Here is a 22,662-nt window from a genome sequence, read left to right as displayed (position 1 = left end):
GCCTGGCCCTGCTTGGACTGAGGGCTGTTGGTGACAATTCCTCTTAAACCTTGAGAATTAAAACCTGGGAACTTTCGAGTTCTGGCAGCCACAAAAAGGATGTATGTAGCTCATCTTGAGCAATTGAAAGCCTGCTAATCCAATTGCCTAGAATTCCAGTCATTAGTCAATCAGTCTTCCAAATTAAGACATCCGGTCTCCCTCAATTTTCTATTTACACCAGAACACAGGAGAATAGATTTGACCAATCGACTCGGGATAAAATTACACATGAAAAGTAACTTACACTGTGTGGATTAGTAGTTATACATTGTATTATGAAAAACCTATGCTGCCACTTAAAGTTTCATGGATTCACAAGTTGCTAGAGAATGACCTCAGCATTCTTGATCTAGATTGTAGAAAATGGGTCATATTTTTAAAATGTGTACTTAGTATCTTCTTAAATGATTCTGATTGTTTGTACTTTTCCATTCGAGTGATTTAAGGTATTCTAACAGTTTCATAAACTCTGAATAGAACTGATACTAAAATAAAGATGCTACGTACAATGCACACTTAGAATCTATGTAATACATGATCACAATAAAGAAACACACACACCCAAGAAATTCTGTTCATATAATTTATTGCAGTTAGCACACAGTTTAAAAATTCACCAACACACCAATAGTACAAAACTAAACAGCAATATAAGTTATTCCCCCCTCAGGAAAATAAAACATACTATGATTGTCAAAGCTAGATGTCAGTCTAAGTTTTAGAACAAAGGAAGAATGTAAAACTAAGAAAAGGAAAAAGCAATCACTCACAATGACCACAAAAAGAAAATCCAAAAGAAAGTCCGTTTTCTCACAGAAATTGATTGTCTTCTCTAAATTAATAAAAATTATTTTAACATAAACTGTATTTCATAAAAAAAAAAAAAAACAAAAAAAAACTAGAAACTCTTCAAGTAACTAAAGATAATGCTCCAAGGCCATTTTCACAGCTTTTTTTGTTTGTTTGTTTGCTTTAAATGCCATTACAGCCAAATTAACACACATTTGACCAAATATTTCCAAAACAGTCCAGCAACACACAATGGAGTTTTCCATTCAGTATCTTAAGCACAAAAATAGGCTATGTTTACAGTAGTTAAGGCGATCAAATTTTAAACAAAAGCAATTAAAAAAAAAAAAAAGGGAAAAACAGCAAACGTTTTCCATGCTACTCCCATAGACCTTATTTGTAAGTGCAAGACAGGAAAACAAACACTGTGCAAAATGCTCCTGCCCTGTGTGCTGGTCATTAAAACCACACGTCGGGCTGCAGCCTCTGCTGCCGAGATACACATAGTCTACTAACCCCCTTCCCCATGTCAATCAAGGCAGTCCAGTCCTTTCAGCCTGGGGTTTTTTCAGTCCATAGAATCTTTTCATGAGTTGGGAGGGGGGGGGGTGTAAAGAGAGGGAGGGTAAGGAAGGAGAGGAGAAAAAGAAAAGGGGAGCAAAAAAAAAAAAAAAAAAATGACCTATTGTCAATTTGTGCAGTAGTTATTCTAAAAATGCTCAACTGGGTAAATGTTATACCTAAACTTTGAGCTGGCATGAGTTCTGTGCAATTAGAAGTCTGTTATAAATGCACACCGCACATGCAAATCTTTAAGCTGTTTGTAAACATTTATATTTTCCTTGTTGTGTAGCGAAGTTATCAATTTGCAGCTTAAGTTTTTACTCAGCTTAACAGTTGCAACTTAAAGACAGTGGGAAAGTCAATTTAAATTATATAAAATAAAAGTAAAAACAGTGCATTTACGTTCTTCATAACACCAGGGTTTTTTTTTTTTTTTTTCCAAATGGTGCTATTTTTCTAAGGAAATTAAATAATTTTAAAATCACTCGTTAAAGTTATACGATGCAAAGACAAAAAAATATATTGAAACGCATGCATTTCTGTAGCGTTAATATTTACTTTTCAAGACTCAACTAAGAGCATCAACACAACCTGTCAAGTTTTTTGACACCCCCCCAGCCCATGTAATCAATTACAGTATACAATAACAGTAATTCACATTTTTAAACACACAGTTCAACACTGCTGAAGCTGCAAAATCCTTTTTCATCTCAAGCAAACCTTCACAAGACAGTGTCCCAGTGATCCCAGTGTACTTGCAGAATTTCTCTCATTGGGAACCGTCAGAAAACCAGAAGTTGCCACAGAAAGTATTAAGTCAACTGCTTGTTTAAAAATAGATAATCCAGCATTTCAGAAATTTTCCATTTGGGTCTAAAAGCATTCAGGTTTCCAACAGCCAGAAAAGGTTCATGCAATTTGAGATGTATAAAGAGGCTAATAAAACTGGAGGGAATTTCTACTTCAAAAAGGAAAAAAAAAAAAAAAAAAAATTGCAGGGGAAAAAAAACAAAAAACAAAACAGCTCAAAAGACAATGCCGTGGTGACAAAATTAAGCCCTAGGAAAGCATTTTGTGATAGGACGATCTGATTAACAGGTTTATTGGCTTACTTCCCCTACCCCTCAAAGGAAAAACACGTCTCTAGTCTCCGACGCGCTCTAAAGTCGCTTTTATCAGAATGCTAAATTAGTGAGACTCTCATGCTAGTCTAAAGTGCAAAAACAAGTTAATATCCCAACTTTTTAGTTCCAGGAAACAAGGCTGCTTTTAGACCGTACCACGACTATATAGAGATCTATTTATATATATGTATATATATTATTTATATAGACGGGTAAGATTATTTCCACAGTTCTTGGGAGCTGTCCTCCAAGGTCCAGTCCCTGACGGCAGGCAGGCTCAGCGCCTCGCTTTTGACCGACAACGAGTTCACCAGCTCGCAGTGGAACTTGCGGATGTGCCTGTACAGGTCCCCGGACTGCGTGAACCTGCGCTCGCACCACTTGCAGGCGTGCGGCTTCTCGCGGGTGTGCACCACGGCGTGGCGGCTCAGGTTGTGCGAGTACTGGAAGCTCTTGCCGCACTGCGTGCACGTGTAGGGCTTCTCGCCCGAGTGGGTCCGCTCGTGGCGCTTGAGCGTGTACATGCACGAGAAGGTCTTGCCGCACAGCGAGCACGTGGGCACGTTGACGTCGGCGGCCGGCTTGCTGCGCAGCCCGTCCTGCTCGCGGAAGTGCGTGCTCAGGTGGATCTGCAGGATGTGGGGGCTGGGGAAGACCTTGTTGCACAGCGGGCACATGAAGATCTGGCCGGCGGGGCTGAGGATGTTGGAGACGTAGGGCAGCAGGCTGCTCTCCATGCCGCCCTCCACCGGGACGCGCTCGCCCTCCGGGGTCATGAGCTCGTCGTCGCTGGCTTTGTCCTCGCGGTCCAGCTCCCTCAGCACCGAGTCCTCCCTGAGCGGAGCCAGATGGGCCGGCTCGTACTGTACCCGGGGGTTAGTGCTCACACTTTCTTTCACAGTGCTATGTTCCATGTCATAGTCATTAGTGCCAACATCACTCTCCTCACAGGAAGCCTCTTTCTCCACCTTCACCTGCACCAGGTTGCTTCTCAGCACGTCCTGTGAAGAGAAATAAGAGCTGTTCAGATTTTCAACTCCCGAAAGGCTGGACTTGACAGACAGGTCCAGCACACAGTCAACATCTGCCGCATCCCTCACGGAGGTGACAGACCTCTGGGACAAAGACTCGGCGGAGCTGCAGGGGCTGGCGACTGTTTTCCCAGCGGCCGTGGCGTGGGGCTCGGCCTCGCCGCCTGCCTGGGGGAGGCCTGCGGCGTCCGAGGGCAATCGCATCCACATGTTCCCAGGCTCGGCCGCCAAGTCCCTTTTGCCGGGCAGGATGTGCAGTTTCTCCTCTTCCCCTTCATCTTCGTCGCTGGGCAGGTCGCCGGCCATGTGGCTGCTGCCATCCGAGAGGCTCTCGACTTTGTCCGAACAACTTGAAGCGTCTTCCTCCTTCTTTGTGCTGTCCGCCTCGGTGGTGGCTTTCTCTTTCAGCTTCTTTTTGCAGACTTTGACAATGTCATACATGTGGAGATAACTGGCAGCTGCTAGCACGTCTTCAATGGGCAAGTCTTTGAACTGGAGTTTCCCTTCATACATGAATTCAAGCAGGAGAGCGAAAGCGGGGGCTGTAACAATGTCGCTGTTCAGATGAACAATGTCTCTTTTGTCCAGCTGGTCCTTGTAAAAGAGGTGGAAATACATGCTGCATGAAGCCAGTACAGCTCGGTGCGCTCGGAACTGGGCATCTCCCACCAGAACAGTGCAGTCACAAAGAAAACCCTGGTGTCTCTGCTCGCTCAGACACTGCAGCAAATGTCTACTATGGTCTGGAAACTCCATACTGTCTTCATAACCTGGGAAAACAGAAATTTCTCATTAGAGCCTGGACAGGAACAACTTTTCAGCGCTCTAGTCCCCATATAAAAAAATAATTCCGCTCTGGCTGCCGAGGTACATGTCCCTGAATTTTAATCAGGCTTATGACCCAGGGACTACCAAATCACACGCACAAGACCTGAATGCAAGAAGAAAAACATACACTTTCAGAACTTGCTAGCCAAACAGTCTCTGCCGCATCTCCACCTTTCTTGAACTTTCAGTCAAGTTTTAAAAGCCCTCATTTAACTACAATCTCTTACTGAGACTAAGAATTTCGAACTCTTTCACAAATTTAATTAAAGCTGCTCATCAAATTATGTCCCACAAAACCTACAAAGTAGCTTTAATTGCAAAGGGAACTCATATAATGAACAAAGAAAAGTCCTAACGTATTTTGGAAGACTCAAGAAAACTTGTTCAACCATCCTTTTTAATTTATTACTTTTGATATTTAACTGTACTTAGAAAGCACTGCTTAAACACACACACACACACACACACACACACACACACACACACACACACGGCTGAATCAAGAAAAAAAATGAAATCTCATAATTAGTCTGGAAATCAGCAAACAACTTACTTTTAAAGTCACAGTGTCACAACAACAAAAGCCCTGTGTATAAAAACAGATGTTAATGCCTTAAGATTTGCAGGTATAGCACACATGTACGAGATCAGAAGGAACTACACCAACAGATGGAAAAGATCATCTTTACTATGAACAAATCCAAAGATTTTTTTAAATGAATTGAGGGGAAAAAAATGATTACATTTCTTTGTAGAATCTGTACTTGTAGAACATTAGGAACCAGAGAGGCTTTATTTAACTCTGAAAATTCTCATCTCAACTTTGATCCAACGGCACGGCAAAATGAGTTCCATATTAAAATTAATTCAAACTTTTAAAAATAAAGGCACACACCATGCTTAAGTGAAACTCAAAAGCTTCACAGGCTCAACTTTTTTAAAAAAAGCCTTTCTAGAAAAAGGGAAACTTTTTCCCCCCTGGCTCTGCCTTACCCAAGCCAACAGAAAATACTTTGTTTCAACATAACTTGATATATTTTTGTTTTCCCACTAGCTTCCATTCTTTCAAATATGCATTGTTGCCTTTGTTTCCTGGTGAGGGAGGGTAAAACGGAGGGAGAGAAAAGGCAAAGATGTCCAAAGGGTCAAGCTTCGATTGCAGTGGGTAAACTCCTTAAAAATAAAGAAAACACGACTTCCCCTTCCCTGTGACCAGAAGCCAGGCTCCACACCATCCATCTCAGCAAGTGCATTTTGGGAATGGGTACACATTAATTTCATATTCAGAAATTATTTCCCCCTTCTTCTACACTTTGACCAAGACAGACTTAAAACTTTCATCCTAACCCCAAACACATTCTGCAAGACGCCACCGCTAGAATGAACCAAGACTTACAATACAATCACTCTAAGTGCCCCACAGCTAACATCAATCCTAATCCTTGAGAGGGCTAAAAATAAAGATTGGAGGGCAGCTCACAAGGTAGCCGTGATCAAATTAGGAGGCTGAGAGGACAGAGAGGGACGAAGAAGGAAGCTTATAAACATCTGATCCAGCTGACTGTGGCCATATGGCAGCTGCTGCCCAGATAAAGAGATTAAGAATAGAGCAGTGCGATTACAGCTGTCTGGCCAATTCAGGCAGCTCAGATCTACAAGTTCTAAATTAGTCGCTAACACAAAAACTCCTGCAAATAATTATTGTTATGCTGAAATAAAAGATCTCTTAAATATATATTCGAAAGAGAAATGAGGAAACCAGTCAAACTATTCTCCTGGGGACAAAAGTTTGGGGTTTTTTTTTTTTTTCCTTCTTAAAAACCTTCAGTTTCAAAAGCACTACAGCTGTATGTTTCAGTAGTGCTGTTGAATGTGCTGAAGAATAAAGTTTCACAGTGGAATTAATTACACAACAATCTAGCTTCTTAACTAGAATAATCTTCTCATATAAGTTTGAATGCTGGATTCTAGACAGTTTACTATTTCTCCCCCCCCCCAAAGCAAAAGGGATCTAAAGAGCAATTAACAACAACAAATGCATTTTTTAATCCAAAGTGATCTCAAAAAGCAATATTTCAAAACCTTTCCTCAAATTTCAAAACTTGAAATATTTCTGTGTATTAAAGTTATTTACTTGCTCAAGTAAAAGGGATAAAAATCAAAACTAAACAAGCCCAAGACTTTCAACTTCAGTAAGATGTTCATTTAAAACTCAATTGCATATATTATTTCCTAAACTGGGTTAGAAAAGAAATGTGATTTTTTTTCTTTTAAATTAAATAAACAAAACACCCAAACAGAAATATGCTCAATCTAATCTCTTGCTACTCCTACCTTTAGGACACATAAACCTGATTAAGGCTTTTCCTCTGAGTCTTGCTGGCTCCAGGTCTGTTACATCGGTGGAAAAAAAGCAGACTAAGAGAGACAGATGCAAAGTGGAGATGATGTTAGAGAGGAATGATACCTTCTCCACCACAGATCCGCACACACTAACTCCCTGTCTGTGTGTTAGAATAAAAGGCTGAGGGATGGCAGGCTGTCAGCTGCTCTGACATCATGTTCAGATGGAAATGCTACCTCCAGCTGTGCCCCTTTTAATGCCATATGCTACTCCTCTACACTCCTGCCACCAGCTTTTTCTTAGGAGAACTTTTCTCTTCTGTTAGTATAAACAAAATACTTCAAAGTCTTCCTTTTTTCCCCAAACTTTCTAACAGAAGAAATTGAAAAACTCAGCATATGGAGTTCTACTGTATTTATGGAATCGCAACACTTCTGTCTTAAGTTGGTGGACTGGCTTACATACTGACAGCACACTCAAGCCCCAAAGCTATTCAGGAAATCCAGATTCACTTTTACTCAACTCCAACGTTCAGTTTTAAAGGCAGTTTAGGGATATTTTTAAGCCAACCCATTTGACATCTTCAGTCCCACTTCAACATTAGTACGGCACTATTTTTTTGTTCCTGAGATAATGGTATACATGTCTCAGAAATGTTGGCAGACTTATTCAGAACTATTACTTCAGCCCGGCTCTCATTATTATTTCACTCTTATTTAACTACTTAACCTACAACTACTTTCTCAGTGAAATTTCTCACACTGCCACAGTGAATGCAAATTTCAATTCTCAGTATCAACAAGCTGAAACTGCACTTTCTGAAATCCTGGAAAGTACTTCAGTTCAATGAGACCAATTAATAAACTGATAAAACCCACTACAGTCACTTAAGATGAACGCTGCACCTGCATGTCTGATGTGACTTGCTGCTCAAAACCAGCAGAACCTTGTCTTTCCCTTGATCTGTGTCCCATAACAATTTGGGGGTCAGTCTGTAACGTTCACGATCACAAGAAAACCTTTCAGAGGGAATGGAGGGGCGGAGGGGGTGGGGGAGTCACATCTAGTAAGTTTGGGGAACTTTTTAGCGAGAGTTTACGGGTCTTTACTAATGGCTGATGAAACTGGAACGTAACCCAGGCTGGGCTGACCGGTGCCGTGCAAGGTGCTGCGACATCTATGAACGTCACATACATTTCACAGACTCTGGGGAGGGTGAAGAGCAGAAAAGGAGCTGGGGCCTGAGGCGCAAGCGTCTCAGCCCCGGTGATAACCACTCCGTTCTCCTTGCAAAACCATGGCCGAGAGTTACAGAGCCACAAAACCCTCCGACGACTCTGCCCTGTCCTTGTCGCTCTGCCAAAGTCACAAACCTAACTTTCTGTAACTTCGCGGTGAATGGCACAATTATGAACGCCTAGTTCAGGAGGCACTCGTTGGAGCCAGATGCCTCCCCAGCAGCACAACCTACTCGCCACAAACGCCCCATTCCAACCTATCAGACATCAATCACCCCATTTACCCAGCGGGGTGGGGGGTGGGTGGCAGTTTAATGACTCCCAAGCACCGCAGCGGACCAGCGACCCCCCCCCTCCGCAGATGAACCCCTTCTCGTCTCGCTCCCGGGGATCCACAGAGGTCCTGCGAGCTTGGGGTTGTGCTTTTCGGCGCGCTGGGGGCAGGGAGCGGGGCAGAAATGCAAATCTTGACGTACTGGGCTGTGCATAAAACACACGGGGAAAGAGGAAGGTGAAAAACCACAGGGAAGGAGGCGGAGGGCGCACAGCCGGTGCAGCAGGAAAACACCTTCCACAGCAGCCGACAACACAGAGCCGGGTCACGGCAACAACAAAAGAAAAGTCCTAAGAAGCAGCCCGGGCGGGGGGAGGAGGCTGCTGGCTACCGCTTCCCCGACGCCACCGCGCGCGAGCCCCCGGGGCCTCCCGGCAACTGCACCAGCAGGGGGGGGGGGGACCCTCCCCCGCGCCCCCTCCCCCCGGGCGCCACTGCAGCTGCACCGGTCCCCGAGCCGCGGCCGTCCCGGGCGCCGCTGCAGCTGCGGCGGCTCCCAAGCCCCCTCCCCCCCCCCGCCCTCCGCACCCGGGAGGCGCCACCGCAGCTGCACCGGCCGGGAGCCCGCCCCGCGCCGCAGCTGCACCGGCTCCGGGGGGCGGGGGGAGGCCCGGGGGGTGGGACGCGGCGCGGAGCCGGCCGGCCCGCACCCCGCCCGACCCCGCAGCTGCAGCGGCCCCGGCCCCGCGCGCCCGGCCTCCCGCAGCTGCGCCGCTCCCCCCGCCGCCGCCCCGATCCCACAAACTAACTCCACTCGCGGGGGCGCCCCCGGCCCGGCCCGCCCTCCGCCAGCGCCGCACAGCTGGCGCCCCCTGCCCGCCAGGGGGACCGGCGCCGGGACTCACACGGAGCGGCCCTAAGTCACCGCGTCCCCACCGCCGCGTCCTCCGCCTCCTCCCGACCGCCGCCGCCGCCGCCGCCGGACTTGGTGGGCTTCCTTCGCCTCGGGCCCCCCCGCCCCCCACTCCCGGCTCCGTCGCCCGCTCCCCCGCCCGCCCACCCACCCCCGCTGGCAGCCGGAGGAGCGCGGCGGAGCGCAGAGGGCCCCACGCTCAACGGCTCCCCATGGCAGCAGCCCAGCGGCGGCCGCAGCCTGCCAGACACAGCGAGGGAGCGAGCGCGGCAGCGAGCGCCGAGCCGCCGGGCCGGGGGGGGGCGGGCGCGGGGGGGCGCGGGGGCGGGGCGGGGGCACGCACCACGCACGCACGCGGCGGCGCCGGCCAGATGTTTCGCCCCCCCACACCCCAGCCCGCCCCCCGCCTCCCCCGGCCTCCCTCCCTCCCTCCCTCCCTCCCTCCGGGAGTCGGGCTCCTGCGATTGACCGAAAGCGGCAGGCCCGGCGCTCCCCGCCCGCCCCTGGCCCGCGGGCTCCTCCAATGGGAGGGCGGCTTTTCGGGAGGGCGGAGGAGTCGGCGGGCACTCGTGGGATTGACAAGGGGGCCCAGCCAATGGGAGAGGCGATCGGGAGCCGCCGCCCGCGCGTGCCAATCGCAGGCAGCGACTGTTGGGGTGGGCGGGGCCGGGAGCGGAGCGGCGCGGGGCGGAGTCCTCGGGGCGCAGCAGCGGCGGCGGCGGCGGCAGCGGCGCCCCTCTGGGTGACTTGGCCGTGAGAAAGTGAAAGGAGCCCGCAGGCGGCAGCGACAGCTGCGCTGGGCGGGGCTTGTTTCCAGGCGGGGAGGCCGCGCGCACTTTGGGGGCGTGGGGCGGGCTTTTCGGTGGGCACCGTGACAACCCTAAACACACTTTTCAACGTGTGGTGGGGCTGGGCTGCCCCCCAAGTTGCGCAGGTGTCCTCGGGAGGGAGGGCACCCGGGGACACAGACGACTCGAGTCCGGGACTAGGTGACGACGCTCGGGTCTTCGCCTGCCCGGGCGCCGGAGAGGGGGACCGAGGAACGTTCCCGCTGCGACCCGCGGTGTCCCACGCGCAGGTGGCCGTCGGGGCGCTGAGCTCGCGAGCCGCCCGGGGAGGCCGCGTCTGGGGGTCGTTCTGCTGACGTCGTCGTGTCACCGGCAGGACGGAGCGCCTGCATTTCTCGCAGAACCCTCGTGTCCCCTGTGTACCGAGGCTGTTACAAGTGATGGCATTCCCAAGGGACCCCATGTTAGAGCATTACAGCAAAATTGGTACTTGCAGATGCCGTGATTGGTACGTATCAAGCCACAAGTTCAAGCTACCGAGGGAAAGTGTCGCTTTCCCTGCCTTCTTTTACTCGGTACCAGTTCTTTGTGGTGCCATTGGGTTAGTCCCTGCCACGGCCTCGAAGAAATGTAAGAAATTTCTGCCCCCTGAGAAACTGGAGATCTTGCTGAGGCAAGAATTACAAGTAAAAGGTTGAATAACAAGTGGAAAAATGGTTTCAAGACAATGAAATAGGAAACTGCACAGTGAGGAAGTTCAGTCCCCTAGCAATTGTCTGATGAATTGTGTTTATTCTTTGCTAACTGAACCCCGACTGGCAAGCCTGTTGCTAACCGCCTTGCCAGGAGACCTTTCAACTGGGCATAATGTGCTTTCACTTTGTTCCAGGTCAAACGGGTGAAGTAAGTTGGAAGTATTGTGTGGGCAAATCAGACACGTTGAATTGCCAGTGAAGTGAGAACAGGAGCACACAAAATTCCTGCAACTGAGATAGCATTTAGAATATTCTGTGAGAAACAGTGGTGATGTTTTCTACTCTTTCCCCAATTTTCTGTGCCCTCGGATGGATCACTGAGGTCAAGGCTGTGCCTATGATAACTAGAGTTTTTGTTCCATGAAGTCTGTTGTTGTATTCATGCTTTTGATGAATTCTAGGTCTTTCCAGTCTTTTTGTTAGAAGGCCCAATTTCAGTCTGACCTGTTTCAGGTTAGGGAAATGTATAAATGTTCCTGATGGATGAAACACACTAAACAAACAAACAAACAAACAAATGTAAAAAGGAGTGCATGTTTCACCACCAAGTTCAGGAAAAAAGAGGGAAAAGAAATGTTTGTATTCTCAAAGCTCTTTCTCACCTGCTGAAAGTCAAAGATAAGGAAAGTAATAGATGTCTGGATGAATAGAAATAAAGTAATGCTTTCAGGATATTAAACATATTCACAAGAAAATTAGAAGATTCAGATTATCCACAAAAAGCTTAAACACTCAGCTGTGTGGCATCTAAAGTAAAGTCACAGCTCTAACAAAACGTTTTCCAGAATGTACCTGCAAGTAGAATAACTGCCCCAGAGATGTTCAGGGGGAGACACTAAGAGTCAAAAGTCGTGACTGTTGTGTGGTTTTTTTTCTTTCCTCAACAGTCATTACTAGAATCCATTTTGAGAGCTGAGTACTGTGGCCAGGAAATATTAAATGGATATTTAAGGATGCTAGTATGTCAACACCAATTGCTACCTCCATCTTATTCCTGGTCCTCAGTGACATTGTATTTTCTCTGCCCTTTTTTTTCAACATTAAAAAAAATTTTTGTACTTTCTGACTTTATTTTAAACTCTTATAAACTTGCTGTGCAAATGATACTTTTAATCCTCTTTGGAAAGTCCTCGACATACAAACCGTAAACACAATAAGACCGATATGAAAGGTATCATACTATAGAATGATTACTGTTTTTATTCAGCACCCACTGGAACCATGGAAGGTAAAAAGTTAGAGTCCAAATACCCCCCTCAAGTAAGCTCCTCAAAATCAGATGTTTACCTCTATATGAGAGGCTTAGCAAATTACCATGATATAAAGCTATTGATGGAATTTTGTGGTTTTTTAGAGCCAATAATCTACTTTCTTCTTTTCTTTCCCACAGTGGAAAAAAAGTTCACGAAGTACAGACACTAAACTACTGGAAAAAGATACACTGCTTTCCCTCTGGAGGAATCTCAGTCCTGCACCATTGCAATTAATCCATACTTTTCTGGAAGTCCTGAAATTACAAATGATGCAGGTGAATCAAAGCACTCACGGTTAGGTTTCTTGCCAGGGCACAAGTTTTATGTTTTAATAATGCAGGCATTTTGACCAATAAAGTGATGACAGACCAAATAAAATTTAATTTGATGAGCAGCTCCATAAAATAAATGTCTGACTTTAAATGTGAACCACAGGTCAAATCTCTGAAAAACATCAGTCTTTTTATTACATTTCATGCAATAGGTCACATTGGAAAGGTCATCTATGAAATTAATTTTTGAATATTGATATTTTATAAACTTATTAACTTCAGGTATTATTGGAATTTTTTTCTTAAAAATAAGGCAGGCAAACAAAAAAACAAAGCACTAGATATTCCAAGGTGTGATATTTATAATATAATAAATATAAAAAGTAACAAAATGTGGGTAGAGATTAACCTGATTTTGAATCTAAAGAGAAAAAACACACTAAAATGAAAAGTTTCTTCAAACTTCTATTAAGCCCACTCACTCTCAATATCATAGCATACTTGAAACTCTTGCTTCGATTTTCTTTCTCTCTCTTCGGCTTTTAGAAATGAAGAGGTTGATGTGGCCTAAAGGGAAGAGGAGACACAGAAACGCAGGTGAGACAATGATAAAAAAAAGTAAATGAACAAGTTGGAACACACACCACCATAATGAAATGAAAAAAGAGCATCGTTCCTGCAGCATGGCTTTGAAATATGTGTATTTATAATTCTGCAAAGCACATTATATACCACATCATTCCCTGGGTTATGAATTCTGTGATACTTGACTCTATTTATTAAATTCCTGAACTATGGTAAGCCCTAAATTGGACATGGTTCATTCTGATTCTCAGCCCTGAAGACATAAATAATGCTGTCATAAACTCTGAAGGAAAGATCCTTAACAGATTTGCACAGGGCATTGGGGGTATATCCCTATACTAAAAACAGAATGTGCCTATGACAGTAACTCAAACCTGTTGAGGGTTAAGGGCACAAAGGAGCAAAAGACGGTCTTCCCAGAACTATTCTTCCTGTGTATCCAGTTTGCACTTGCTTACTGTAAATCAGTGCTTTTACAGACAGCGTAATGGCTGAAGGAGACCGATAGTTAAGGCTTGGTTGGGGCTAAGACTGGCCACTTCAGAGAACTTAGGAAAAAAGCAGAGTTATTTCAGTAGCCACCAAACCCACACCTCTTTTTTGCAATCTCTCTATCTCCTCCTGTCCCCTCTATAAAGTGCATTACACTTTATGGCATATGGAAGGAAAAAATCCATACAATGATGCTTTTTGTACTTAACTTTGCACTATAAATATATTCATCATTCACTTTGTATATAATCCCAGGCAATTTTCAAACCCCAGTCTGGCTTTCTTCCTTTGTACACGGAATGCCCTCCTGCCATCCACTGATGGAAGTTCAATTAGTGAAAAATCATTCAAATGCTACCCTAAACAAAACAAAGTTGTATAGATAAGTCTACCATCCTTAGAAATCACACAGTACCTCCAGTAAACCAGATGTTGGAGTTTATTTTGTTGGAGGTTGCATTCATTTGGATAATTAAAAGATACTTTCATTTCACCTGTAGGTTTTTTTAGATTTAATTTTTTAAAATAATCAAACTAAACATACAACATTTCCAGATGAGTAGGTTCTATTTAAAAAAAAAAAAAAAAGGGTTTAAAATGATATTCACGCCCTCCTTGTTTTTCAATAATGTAAGTCTTTAAGGGGTATTCATTGTTCCAAAATTCTGTAAAATATATAGTAAATAGAAGTAGTTAGTTTTGTTCAAAATGAAAGAATAAAACTTCTAAATATTTAAATATGAATAGTCTAATTATATTAAATTGATAAAATTGGGGTATGTAGAAATTCAGGGTGCAAATTAACTTAGAAAAGGTGAGATAAAGAGAGCAAGAGAAATTACCAGTAGGTATGGACACTGTGTACCCACTATGTGCAGGCGCTGTGCTTTTGACCAGAAGATAGAAACATTGCATTCCAATACAGGGAGAGGTTTTTCCTTCCTTTTATTCTTGCTTCTCTCAGGAATGCGGCACCTTGTTGGACTTTAAACCGGCAGAAAAGAAAGTGACATATTCAGAAATTATTTACTGAGAACTTACAACACATTAGAGAAATATAGAACTGTATTATCATGGTTTGTGTTGTAAAATTTCTACCATGTGCTAGGTGCCAACAATACATGAAATAATATCATTCCCCTTTATATTTATAACTTTATTATGCATAGATGTCATTATAAACCCACTGGACAAGAAAGGGTAAGATTCCATTTTTTCCCTCCAGTGGCTAATACATTGTTGGTGCCTAATAAATGTATAGCAATCCTAACTACTCTAATAATATAAAACTGTCTTCATAAAAACCTTTGGTTATTAAGAAATTCTATAAATTTAACACAAAAGTCTTGATACATACCAAATTCAAACTATTCCCAGTAATAAGAGCAGACAGAAGGTTAAATCTCACTCCAGAAATTTACTTCGCCCTTAGCGATAACATGCAACTCAGGAAGTTACTTCCCTTACAAAGAACTAGCATTTATGCTTAAGACTAAAATGATTATTTTTAACGTAACCATTTTACAATGCAAATGTGTATCTAAATTAAACTCAGCAAAAATAAGCATTTTAAATTGAAGCCGCAGTAATGGCTTTATGGGAGACAATAGGAAAAGTGGTTCTTGAATATGAACTCGGAGAAAACACATTTCTAATTCCTCCTAGGGCCTTGAAGCTTCCTTTGTTGTCTGTACATTAATGTATTGGCACATGTTTAACTGAGAACCCATTACTCTGAAGGGGTTTTACAAAACTGAGGCCGTTCAGGCTGCTTATGGCAAAAAATGGTTGGGTCAAAAAAAAACTGAGTGACAACTGGTGTACGATGCCAAGCCATGCCTTAGCACTTGGAATAGGGGACAGGTGCAGAAACACAGGCTCACTAAGACAGAACAGCAATAAGAGACTGCGTAACAAAGACACACACATAATGGCATTTAGACAGAGACAAGTGACAGACGGAGAATGTAAGGGACAATAGCTTGACAGGGTAGAGGGAGGAATTTAAAGAACAGTGAGAAGATGGGGACTACTAGTATAGCAGAAGGTAAGGATAATTGCAGAGAGCTAAAGAGGAGGAAAGATCCCAGTGGGAAGTGGTCCATGGCAGAGACTGTGGAGATGGAGATGGGGACAGCAGCGGGTTACATAAAGTAGAGACATCAGTCCTTCCTGGGCTGTGCTGATCTCTGCCACTATTTTTTGTCAAACCATGTTTTGCTACTTCACCTTAAATAATGCTTTATGAAATAGCTAGCCCAAAAGTAAAGAGGACTAGACTATACTTGGTATTTAACTCTTCCAAGGTATGAAGTTGGCACAATCAGGGCAACTCTGTGTGTGTGTGTGTGTGTGTGTCCTGGGTCACCAGTTTGGCTGGTTTTTCTGGTAAGACCTGCTTGGGACAAACTCAGTTTTCTTAATATAGAGTCAGAGTTTCACAGCACACTCATGATGTACTTTTAAATTGACCTTACAGGGAAATTGTGGAGATGCATTGACATTTCATTGAGGAACAAAGCTATTTGTTAACCTAACTAATCACTTTCAGAAATAAATTCATTCATTCGACGGTCACTGAACCTCTAAGGTACATAGGGCCTGGTGCTAGGCACATCAGCCTCTGTATAAAACATCTGGCCCGGCTCATAACCAGATGCATGAATTAGCATTGGAAAGAAACAGGGTCGAACTACTCTGATGAAGTGAACCAGGAAAATTTCTATGATCTAAGATACTGACTCAATTTTTTGTTTCCTATTTTCCTTGGTAGGATATAAGATCTGTTAGGATAGGGAATTTTTCTATGATATTAATAACTGTGTCCTTAGCATCTAAGATGGTGCTTGGCACATAATAAGCATTCAAGAAATGTTTATAGGAATGAGGGGAGAAAGGGAGGGAGGGAAAGAAAAAAGGGAAGAAAGGGGGAAGGGAGAGAAAAGAAGGAAAGGGAGGAAAGGAGAGATGGAAAGAAATAACATATCTTTGCATTTTCATAGAGGCGGAAGGCAAATGGTAGTGCTTTAGATGTTCAACTGCTCCCTTCAAACTTAGGACAAAGTACTAAGTCGAGCTTATTATGGAGACTACCAGAAAAGTGCCCATTTACTTTTTTGGGGGTACTCTGACCCAACATAGAAATATCCCAGATGGACGTGATAGAGATTTTACAGTCCTGGTAGAATCATAGCAATTCTCTAGCATATGTAAAGAGTATTTCATCTTTGAGGCATCTTAGACATGAGTTGTTCATTCCTCCAAACATCTCTTACAGGCTTAAGATGTGTTTGTTAGTTTTGCTGCTTAGAGGAGAATGTTGAAATGGAACGGCTAAGTGATGTGTCCAAGGCCCCAAAATAAGATTGGTGTGAGCTGCAGAGTTCGTTTGTCATCAACTTACTAAGTCACTGCTTTTCAGATATTTAGGCCACTCTGACACTAAAACAAAAAGCCTTACTGTTTTTATACAGATTGGAATCTGCCATGTTTTAAAAAAAATGTAGGCCGTCCGGGTCTTTATCTTCAGGAAATAGTTCACGATCTCAGTTGAACCACATAGAGAAGCTAAACATATAATGCAAGGAATTATTCCTGACTTTTCAAGTGTAGCTTCAACTAAAGACATATGCCATCAGTGGATGTAAATGAAGATGCCTTCAAGCAAGAGATATTTTCCCTTTTTGTAGCTCCTCTTGAGACAGTAGAGTCCTAATAGCAGTAAATCTGGTGCAGAGGAACCGATAAAATTGTATATATGGGTGTATCCGATGACTAAGAGAGATAAAAGATTATCTTTTCATTTGCATGGTTTGCTGGGTTTTATTTGGCAGATATAATAACACAGGCTACACACAGCCTATAAAACAAAGTGAGAACAGCAGCTCATTTGGTGGCAGAATGTAATGGTTATGGCTAAAAGGCTTACATAATTCATCTCAGACCCTTATGCCTATATTTATGGTTGTCTAAATGAAAATTAAACTCTCGCGGCCATAAGGAGGAGTCTGGTCAGAAATTTGATTGAGATCCTTTCTTCTTACACAGCTTCTGAGAGTTACCAGTCTGCAATACTTAAAAACAGATACAGAAATATCCAAGAATGAGCAGGCTTTACCTGAGCCCATTAGTACTTCATTCCTCCAATCCTGCTTTTCTAAACAACTGTAAAACTCCACTGAACGAGAGTGAGTAGAGGGAGAGGCCCTGGTCATTACTCTGCCTTGGGATTTCTAGTTAGATCAATTGCAGGCTATGGTTAAGAGATAATGTTTAGCATTCAGATAATACTTTGGCGTGGGGATGGAGCTTAGGCATGTGATATGGACCCAAACCACTTCACACAAGTATAGTGTCTTTTAATATTACTAAAAATATTTTTCTATTATATCATATTGCTAAAAGCAAATTTTTAGTATTTATGATTTCTATTCACTTTATTCTTATGTTATAAGAGTGAAAATTTTGATTCTCAATTGTGAATGCTTAAGACTGGTAGGGACTTTGCTATTTTAATAGGAGGAGAAATTTTTTTTTTTAATTATCAGACCTGAAATATAGTTGGTTAAAGAGACATCTGTACCATATTATTAAATGCACATCTGGATAATGTTTATAAATATCAATGACTATCACACCAATTTAGGAAAAATGGAACTATATAGCTTAAAATAGGTGTGTAAAATAACATTATATTTTTATTTTCTGCAGATGTCATGGAGGTAACATATAATATTGATATATAAATGTATATTTTATAATGCTTGTTAAAATTGCTTGCCATTCAATGAGATAGAAATGTTTAATACTTCTGTCTATTGTAATATTTGTAACTAAAATAGCCTTAAAAATGAAAGCAACAAATTAACTCTTAATCATTTTCTTAAATGACCAGCATACCCTCTCCATACAAGTTAAATAGGTATGAAAACAAATAAAAACATATGGCCTAAATTTTACCCACCATGAGCAAGTACACAAGTGGCTATTTTTGAAACTAGGTTATCTCTCTTGATTTTTAGAACTTCTGTATTATTTTTAGGTAAATCAATATGGATATTAAAGTGATTGGCTTGAACTTTCCAAATTGAAAATTTTATGCCACTTAGGTGGTTATTATGTACGTACATGAACCAATTTGGAGGGAAAGACACATACAAAGAGAGAGTTATTTTAAACCACTATTAAATGCAAGTAAATAACTCATTTTCTAAATAACAAGATAATTGATCGAATTCATCTTGCTTTGGTAGTAAGCCCAAGCTGTGTGTGTGTGTGTGTGTGTGTGTGTGTGTGTGTGTGTGTGTGTGTGTGTGTGTGTGTGTGTGTGTGTGTGTGTGTGTGTGTGTGTGTGTGTGTGGTCATGTGGTCATAGCTTTGACTGCATATTCGTCGAGTTTAATAGGAAACAACTACAAGTAAAAATATCAGGGAACATTAAAAACCAGACAGGATATTATACATTTTCATTTGGAACAAAAATATTATCATAAATATATTACAACCTTGGGTATTTACTCTTTTCAAAAAGGTGTTTCCTTGCTGATCCACATTCATCATTCAGTCGGTTGATTCTGATGGCATTCCAGTGGCCGCAGGGACAATCTGATGATAAATGGGAAGAAAAAAAAAATGATAAATTAACCCTTGTTAAGAGAACTTCAGAAAGAGAAGAAAAGATCAAAAAGTGTATTTGGGGGTGGAGGGGGGGGTGGAGGGTGGAAAGAACCAAATAAAATTAGGCAAAGTTTTAGAAATAAAACAATATGCAAGTTTTTAGTTAGTTTATTTTTTCTACAATACACAATTATTTTAAAAATTGGAAACATGTCCTTATATTTTAATTTTTCCAGAAAGTCTCCCTCCACTGAACTAAAAACCAGGGACCTAACACCTTGTCAACGTGAATATATAATGTCTAAAATCTTGAGAGCTCGAGGACACTGCACTACTCCACTAAGAGATGTGTGGACTTCGGAGCTAAGAAAGAACTTAGTAACAAAACAAAGATGATTCTTTTTTTCCTTTCAAAGACATCTAGCACAAAGAAGCATCAGTCTCTGAACGCCTGTTATCTTATTAAGGCCGGTAGCTGTTAGTTTGGTCATAGTGAATATCCAGCTTCTGTTACCCTAAATGAATGAACAGGACGATTTATGTTGCCCGCCCCCGCCACCTCCGTGCCATTACCTCCAAACCTCACCTCCATCCCAAATGTTCTTTTTTTACGCCTTTTACTTCTGAGTTTTTAAAGCATATTATTATTATTTTTAGTGTTGCAATCTCCAATAGTCCTTATTTTCACTCAAAATTACAATACAGGGGACTATGGCCAATGCTATGCAGATGGCTAAAGAGATAATAAAGACTCAATTCATGAATAATATCCACTCAGAAAAAGGACAAAAGCAACAGGAAAAAAGAGCCCAAATTGGACAAAATGTGCATGCTATATTTAAAAAAAAAAAAAAAAATGCCCGCAATCATTGTCAGAGATCATGAAGGGTGCCCTGTAGTTTTAATTATATGCCAGTGGCACCAATTTGCTGTGACTGTTTGCTCTTATAGTCAATAAAAAAAGTCATAACTGCCATCAAATTTAAATTTAATTTATTTTCTACACAGCCCTTTCTGTTTTCCTTGTTTTTTTTTTTTTCTTTTATAACATTAACACTTTTTTTGTTAAAAAATGTGTGAAAGATTAATTTGTAGAATGAGGGGAGCTGTGGGTGCATAGCACAGGACAGATGGAGTGGGTGGGACATGACAGTTTTCGTCTGTGGTATCATTTTGTTGTTGCTATTGCAAGTGAGCAAAATAATGAAGCTAGTGCCACCACGATCATTTCTTTCGGGGCCCCTCCGATAAGGTGTGTTGCTTTCTGGTCCTGCTGGGCCCTCAGCTTGGGCATGCAGCCACCCTCAACCCTGCAGAACCAGCCCACTTAGGGGCATTGTCAGTAAGCCTGAGAGCACTTTAATTTTCAAATCGCGTTTACATAGAATCCCACCGACTTCTGCACAAAGCAGAATGAAATGTACTTTTTCTCTGTAAGCTATGTTGAAATGAATTAATGATCTGGCCCCTCCGAGATCCCGTATTGTAAGCCCAAACGCTTGAAACTCTAGATGCGAAAAAGGATTAATTTTTTAAAAATGTTTTATTTGTTTGGCACCAGTCAAAAATTCTACTCACATTGCAGGGGGATTTTTTTTATATATATATAATTGTCAAAAATGACGATATGCGAGTTTCCATTTTTGCCTTGGAACAGCCCTACTTTACACATAAGTATTGTAGGAGTTCACTATTGTAAAGATTTTTATTGAAGAATAAAGCAATCATCACAGAAAATCACTGTCATATGGTGTACACAGACATTCCGAGAAAAGTAAAACTTTGGAGGAGAAAAAGGGGAATTCAGGACAGCATGTGGGAGTGGAGATGGGAGTTTTTTTTATGCACAAAGAGCTCCATTAACAATATCTTTATCAGTTTCCTACTTCCTTGTTAACTGAACCAACTTTCAATGCCCAGAATATGCAAATACGATTGCAAATAAGTGACTGGGGGTGGGGGGATAAGCGAGTGGGTGCATATGAAAGTGGTTGGTGGTTAATTCCTGGCAAGACAAGATTTGCCTCCATAAAACCTTCAGCTCAAACTAGTGCCTCTGGCATAGTGAGGCAGGGCGGCCCCGCGGTCCACAAAAGTGTGCGAGCAGCCACTGAGTTGAATGCCCCGATTCTTCATTCTTCTGCAGTGTGTTCCTGTGGATAGAGTAGTTGGTGTTTGTGTCATTCTTACTTTATTTTCCTAATGAGACTGTAGGCTTTCCCAGGGGGAGATCCTGTCTTTGAGCAGAGCATACTGTGTAGGGCATGCTCCACAATGCACCTGGTTGACACACCAGCTGTATGAGGATCATAGATATCATCAGGGGGCACCAAGAAGCCAGCATCATGGTTAAAAGCATGGGCTTTGGGGGTAGACCGTCAGCATGTGACATCAGGCTGCCCCTGGCTAGGTGACTCTAAGCGAGTCACTTGAACATGCCCAATCCTTAGTTTCCACTTGTGTAAAAACAGGGATGATAATGATAGCACACTCTTTCATTATAGGGTTAGTGGAGAATTAGGAGATAGTCCTTTGTAATGCATTAAGACAGTGCTGGGCAGGTCCTTAACCAGCCCTAGTTTCCTAGAAGTCACTTTTTGGAGTGTCAACACCTGATCTTTGGGGGCACTCAAAACCCTAAATCTTCGGCATAAAACATTTCTTTTTCTGTTTCATTAGGGTAGCATGTGCAAATACAGTGTTGGAGTGTACATGGGTGGGTAGAGAATGAGAGAGAAGGATAGATACCAAGTAATAAAGTATTACACTGGGGAGGGGGGTTGTGACTGATGTCATAGAAAATCGGGGGAAATATGGTATATATATTGTGTGTCTGTAAAATAGATTACACAGAAAGGAAACATGATAAAGAAAGTGTCTACCACATATCTAATTTAAAGAGTTGTCTATTCTATATTTATTCAACCACAGTTTCTCCATAATTCTATATAGTAGTCAGCATTATAGAAATAGAAGTTACAGCAAGTTTGTGCCGTTCACTCAAACACATGCACAGACATAAATAGACTCAGAATAGAGAATATCTATCCATAAATCAATACAATGACAACAATACTAGCCCTGCTTATGTTGAAACAATTGCAGGGCCTGTTATTTATACTCATAAGTGCATGTAACTACTTATTTCTATGCATACTGATAAACAAAAGGTAAAGGATCCTTATTTTTCCTTTGCTGTCTAATGCAGCTATGTTTATGCCCAAAACACTGCAGAAGAGTTAATTCACTGACTACAGAGAAATTCTGATGGGTTAAGACTAGGGTGAAAATAATAAGCTATCTACATTATGTATTTTTAAATATAAACAAAAAAGTGTATGTAGGTACACAGATGTATGTCTAAAATTGCATTTTGTGCAAGCCAATTTTTCCTTCACAGTAAGAAGTTTGAACTTACTAACTGTAGTACAGTCTTCAGGTCGTCCACTCCAATAGCTGTTCTTCCTTTCTTCTTTACTGATAAAACTCTCCATTTTTACTAAGTACATGACTGCCCAAAATACAAACTACATTTCCCAGCTTCCTTTGTATCTAGATAAATCCTTATGGTGAGTTTTGGACAATGAAGTATCAGTGGCAGTTAACAGGAAGCCTCCTTAAAAGCTAGTTAATATGCCTTTTGACCTCTTTCTTCTTTGTTACTTTATGTCTGGAATATGGATGTGATGGCTGGAGCTTGGGCTGATATAATGGACCATGAGGATGACAGCTGGAGAGGTGAGCTATAAGAAGC

General features: G+C 42.4%; 1 protein-coding gene and 1 long non-coding RNA gene across 4 annotated transcripts; one reads left to right on the top strand and one right to left on the bottom strand.

Annotated features, from left to right (window-relative positions):
- Window positions 1–1,883: 1,883 nt before the first annotated feature.
- ZBTB18 (zinc finger and BTB domain containing 18) lies at window positions 1,884–9,224 on the bottom strand. 3 transcript variants are annotated; one of them, XM_063082806.1, is made up of 3 exons: window positions 9,140–9,224; window positions 3,633–4,320; window positions 3,462–3,520 (listed from the first exon to the last, which is right to left on the bottom strand). In XM_063082806.1, exons 2-3 carry the CDS (start codon window positions 4,304–4,306, stop codon window positions 3,511–3,513), a joined length of 684 nt encoding a protein of 227 aa, XP_062938876.1. In that variant the 5' UTR covers window positions 4,307–4,320; window positions 9,140–9,224; the 3' UTR covers window positions 3,462–3,510. The 3 variants fall into 3 exon arrangements, with proteins under 3 accessions (XP_062938874.1, XP_062938875.1, XP_062938876.1); XM_063082804.1 differs by having other exon boundaries at window positions 1,884–4,320; XM_063082805.1 differs by lacking the exon at window positions 9,140–9,224 and adding an exon at window positions 4,932–4,939 and having other exon boundaries at window positions 1,884–4,320.
- A 2,920-nt stretch (window positions 9,225–12,144) lies between these two features.
- On the top strand, window positions 12,145–19,193 carry LOC134366359 (uncharacterized). Its single transcript, XR_010022305.1, has 3 exons — window positions 12,145–12,218; window positions 12,762–12,812; window positions 19,145–19,193. It is a non-coding gene; the product is annotated as an uncharacterized LOC134366359 (long non-coding RNA).
- The last annotated feature ends 3,469 nt before the right edge of the window (window positions 19,194–22,662 follow it).

This window comes from Cynocephalus volans, chromosome 18 (assembly GCF_027409185.1).
Source record: "Cynocephalus volans isolate mCynVol1 chromosome 18, mCynVol1.pri, whole genome shotgun sequence".
Lineage (NCBI taxonomy): Eukaryota > Metazoa > Chordata > Mammalia > Dermoptera > Cynocephalidae > Cynocephalus > Cynocephalus volans.
The sequence above is the reverse complement of the archived record's forward strand: the minus strand, read 5'-3'. Positions and strand labels throughout refer to the sequence as shown.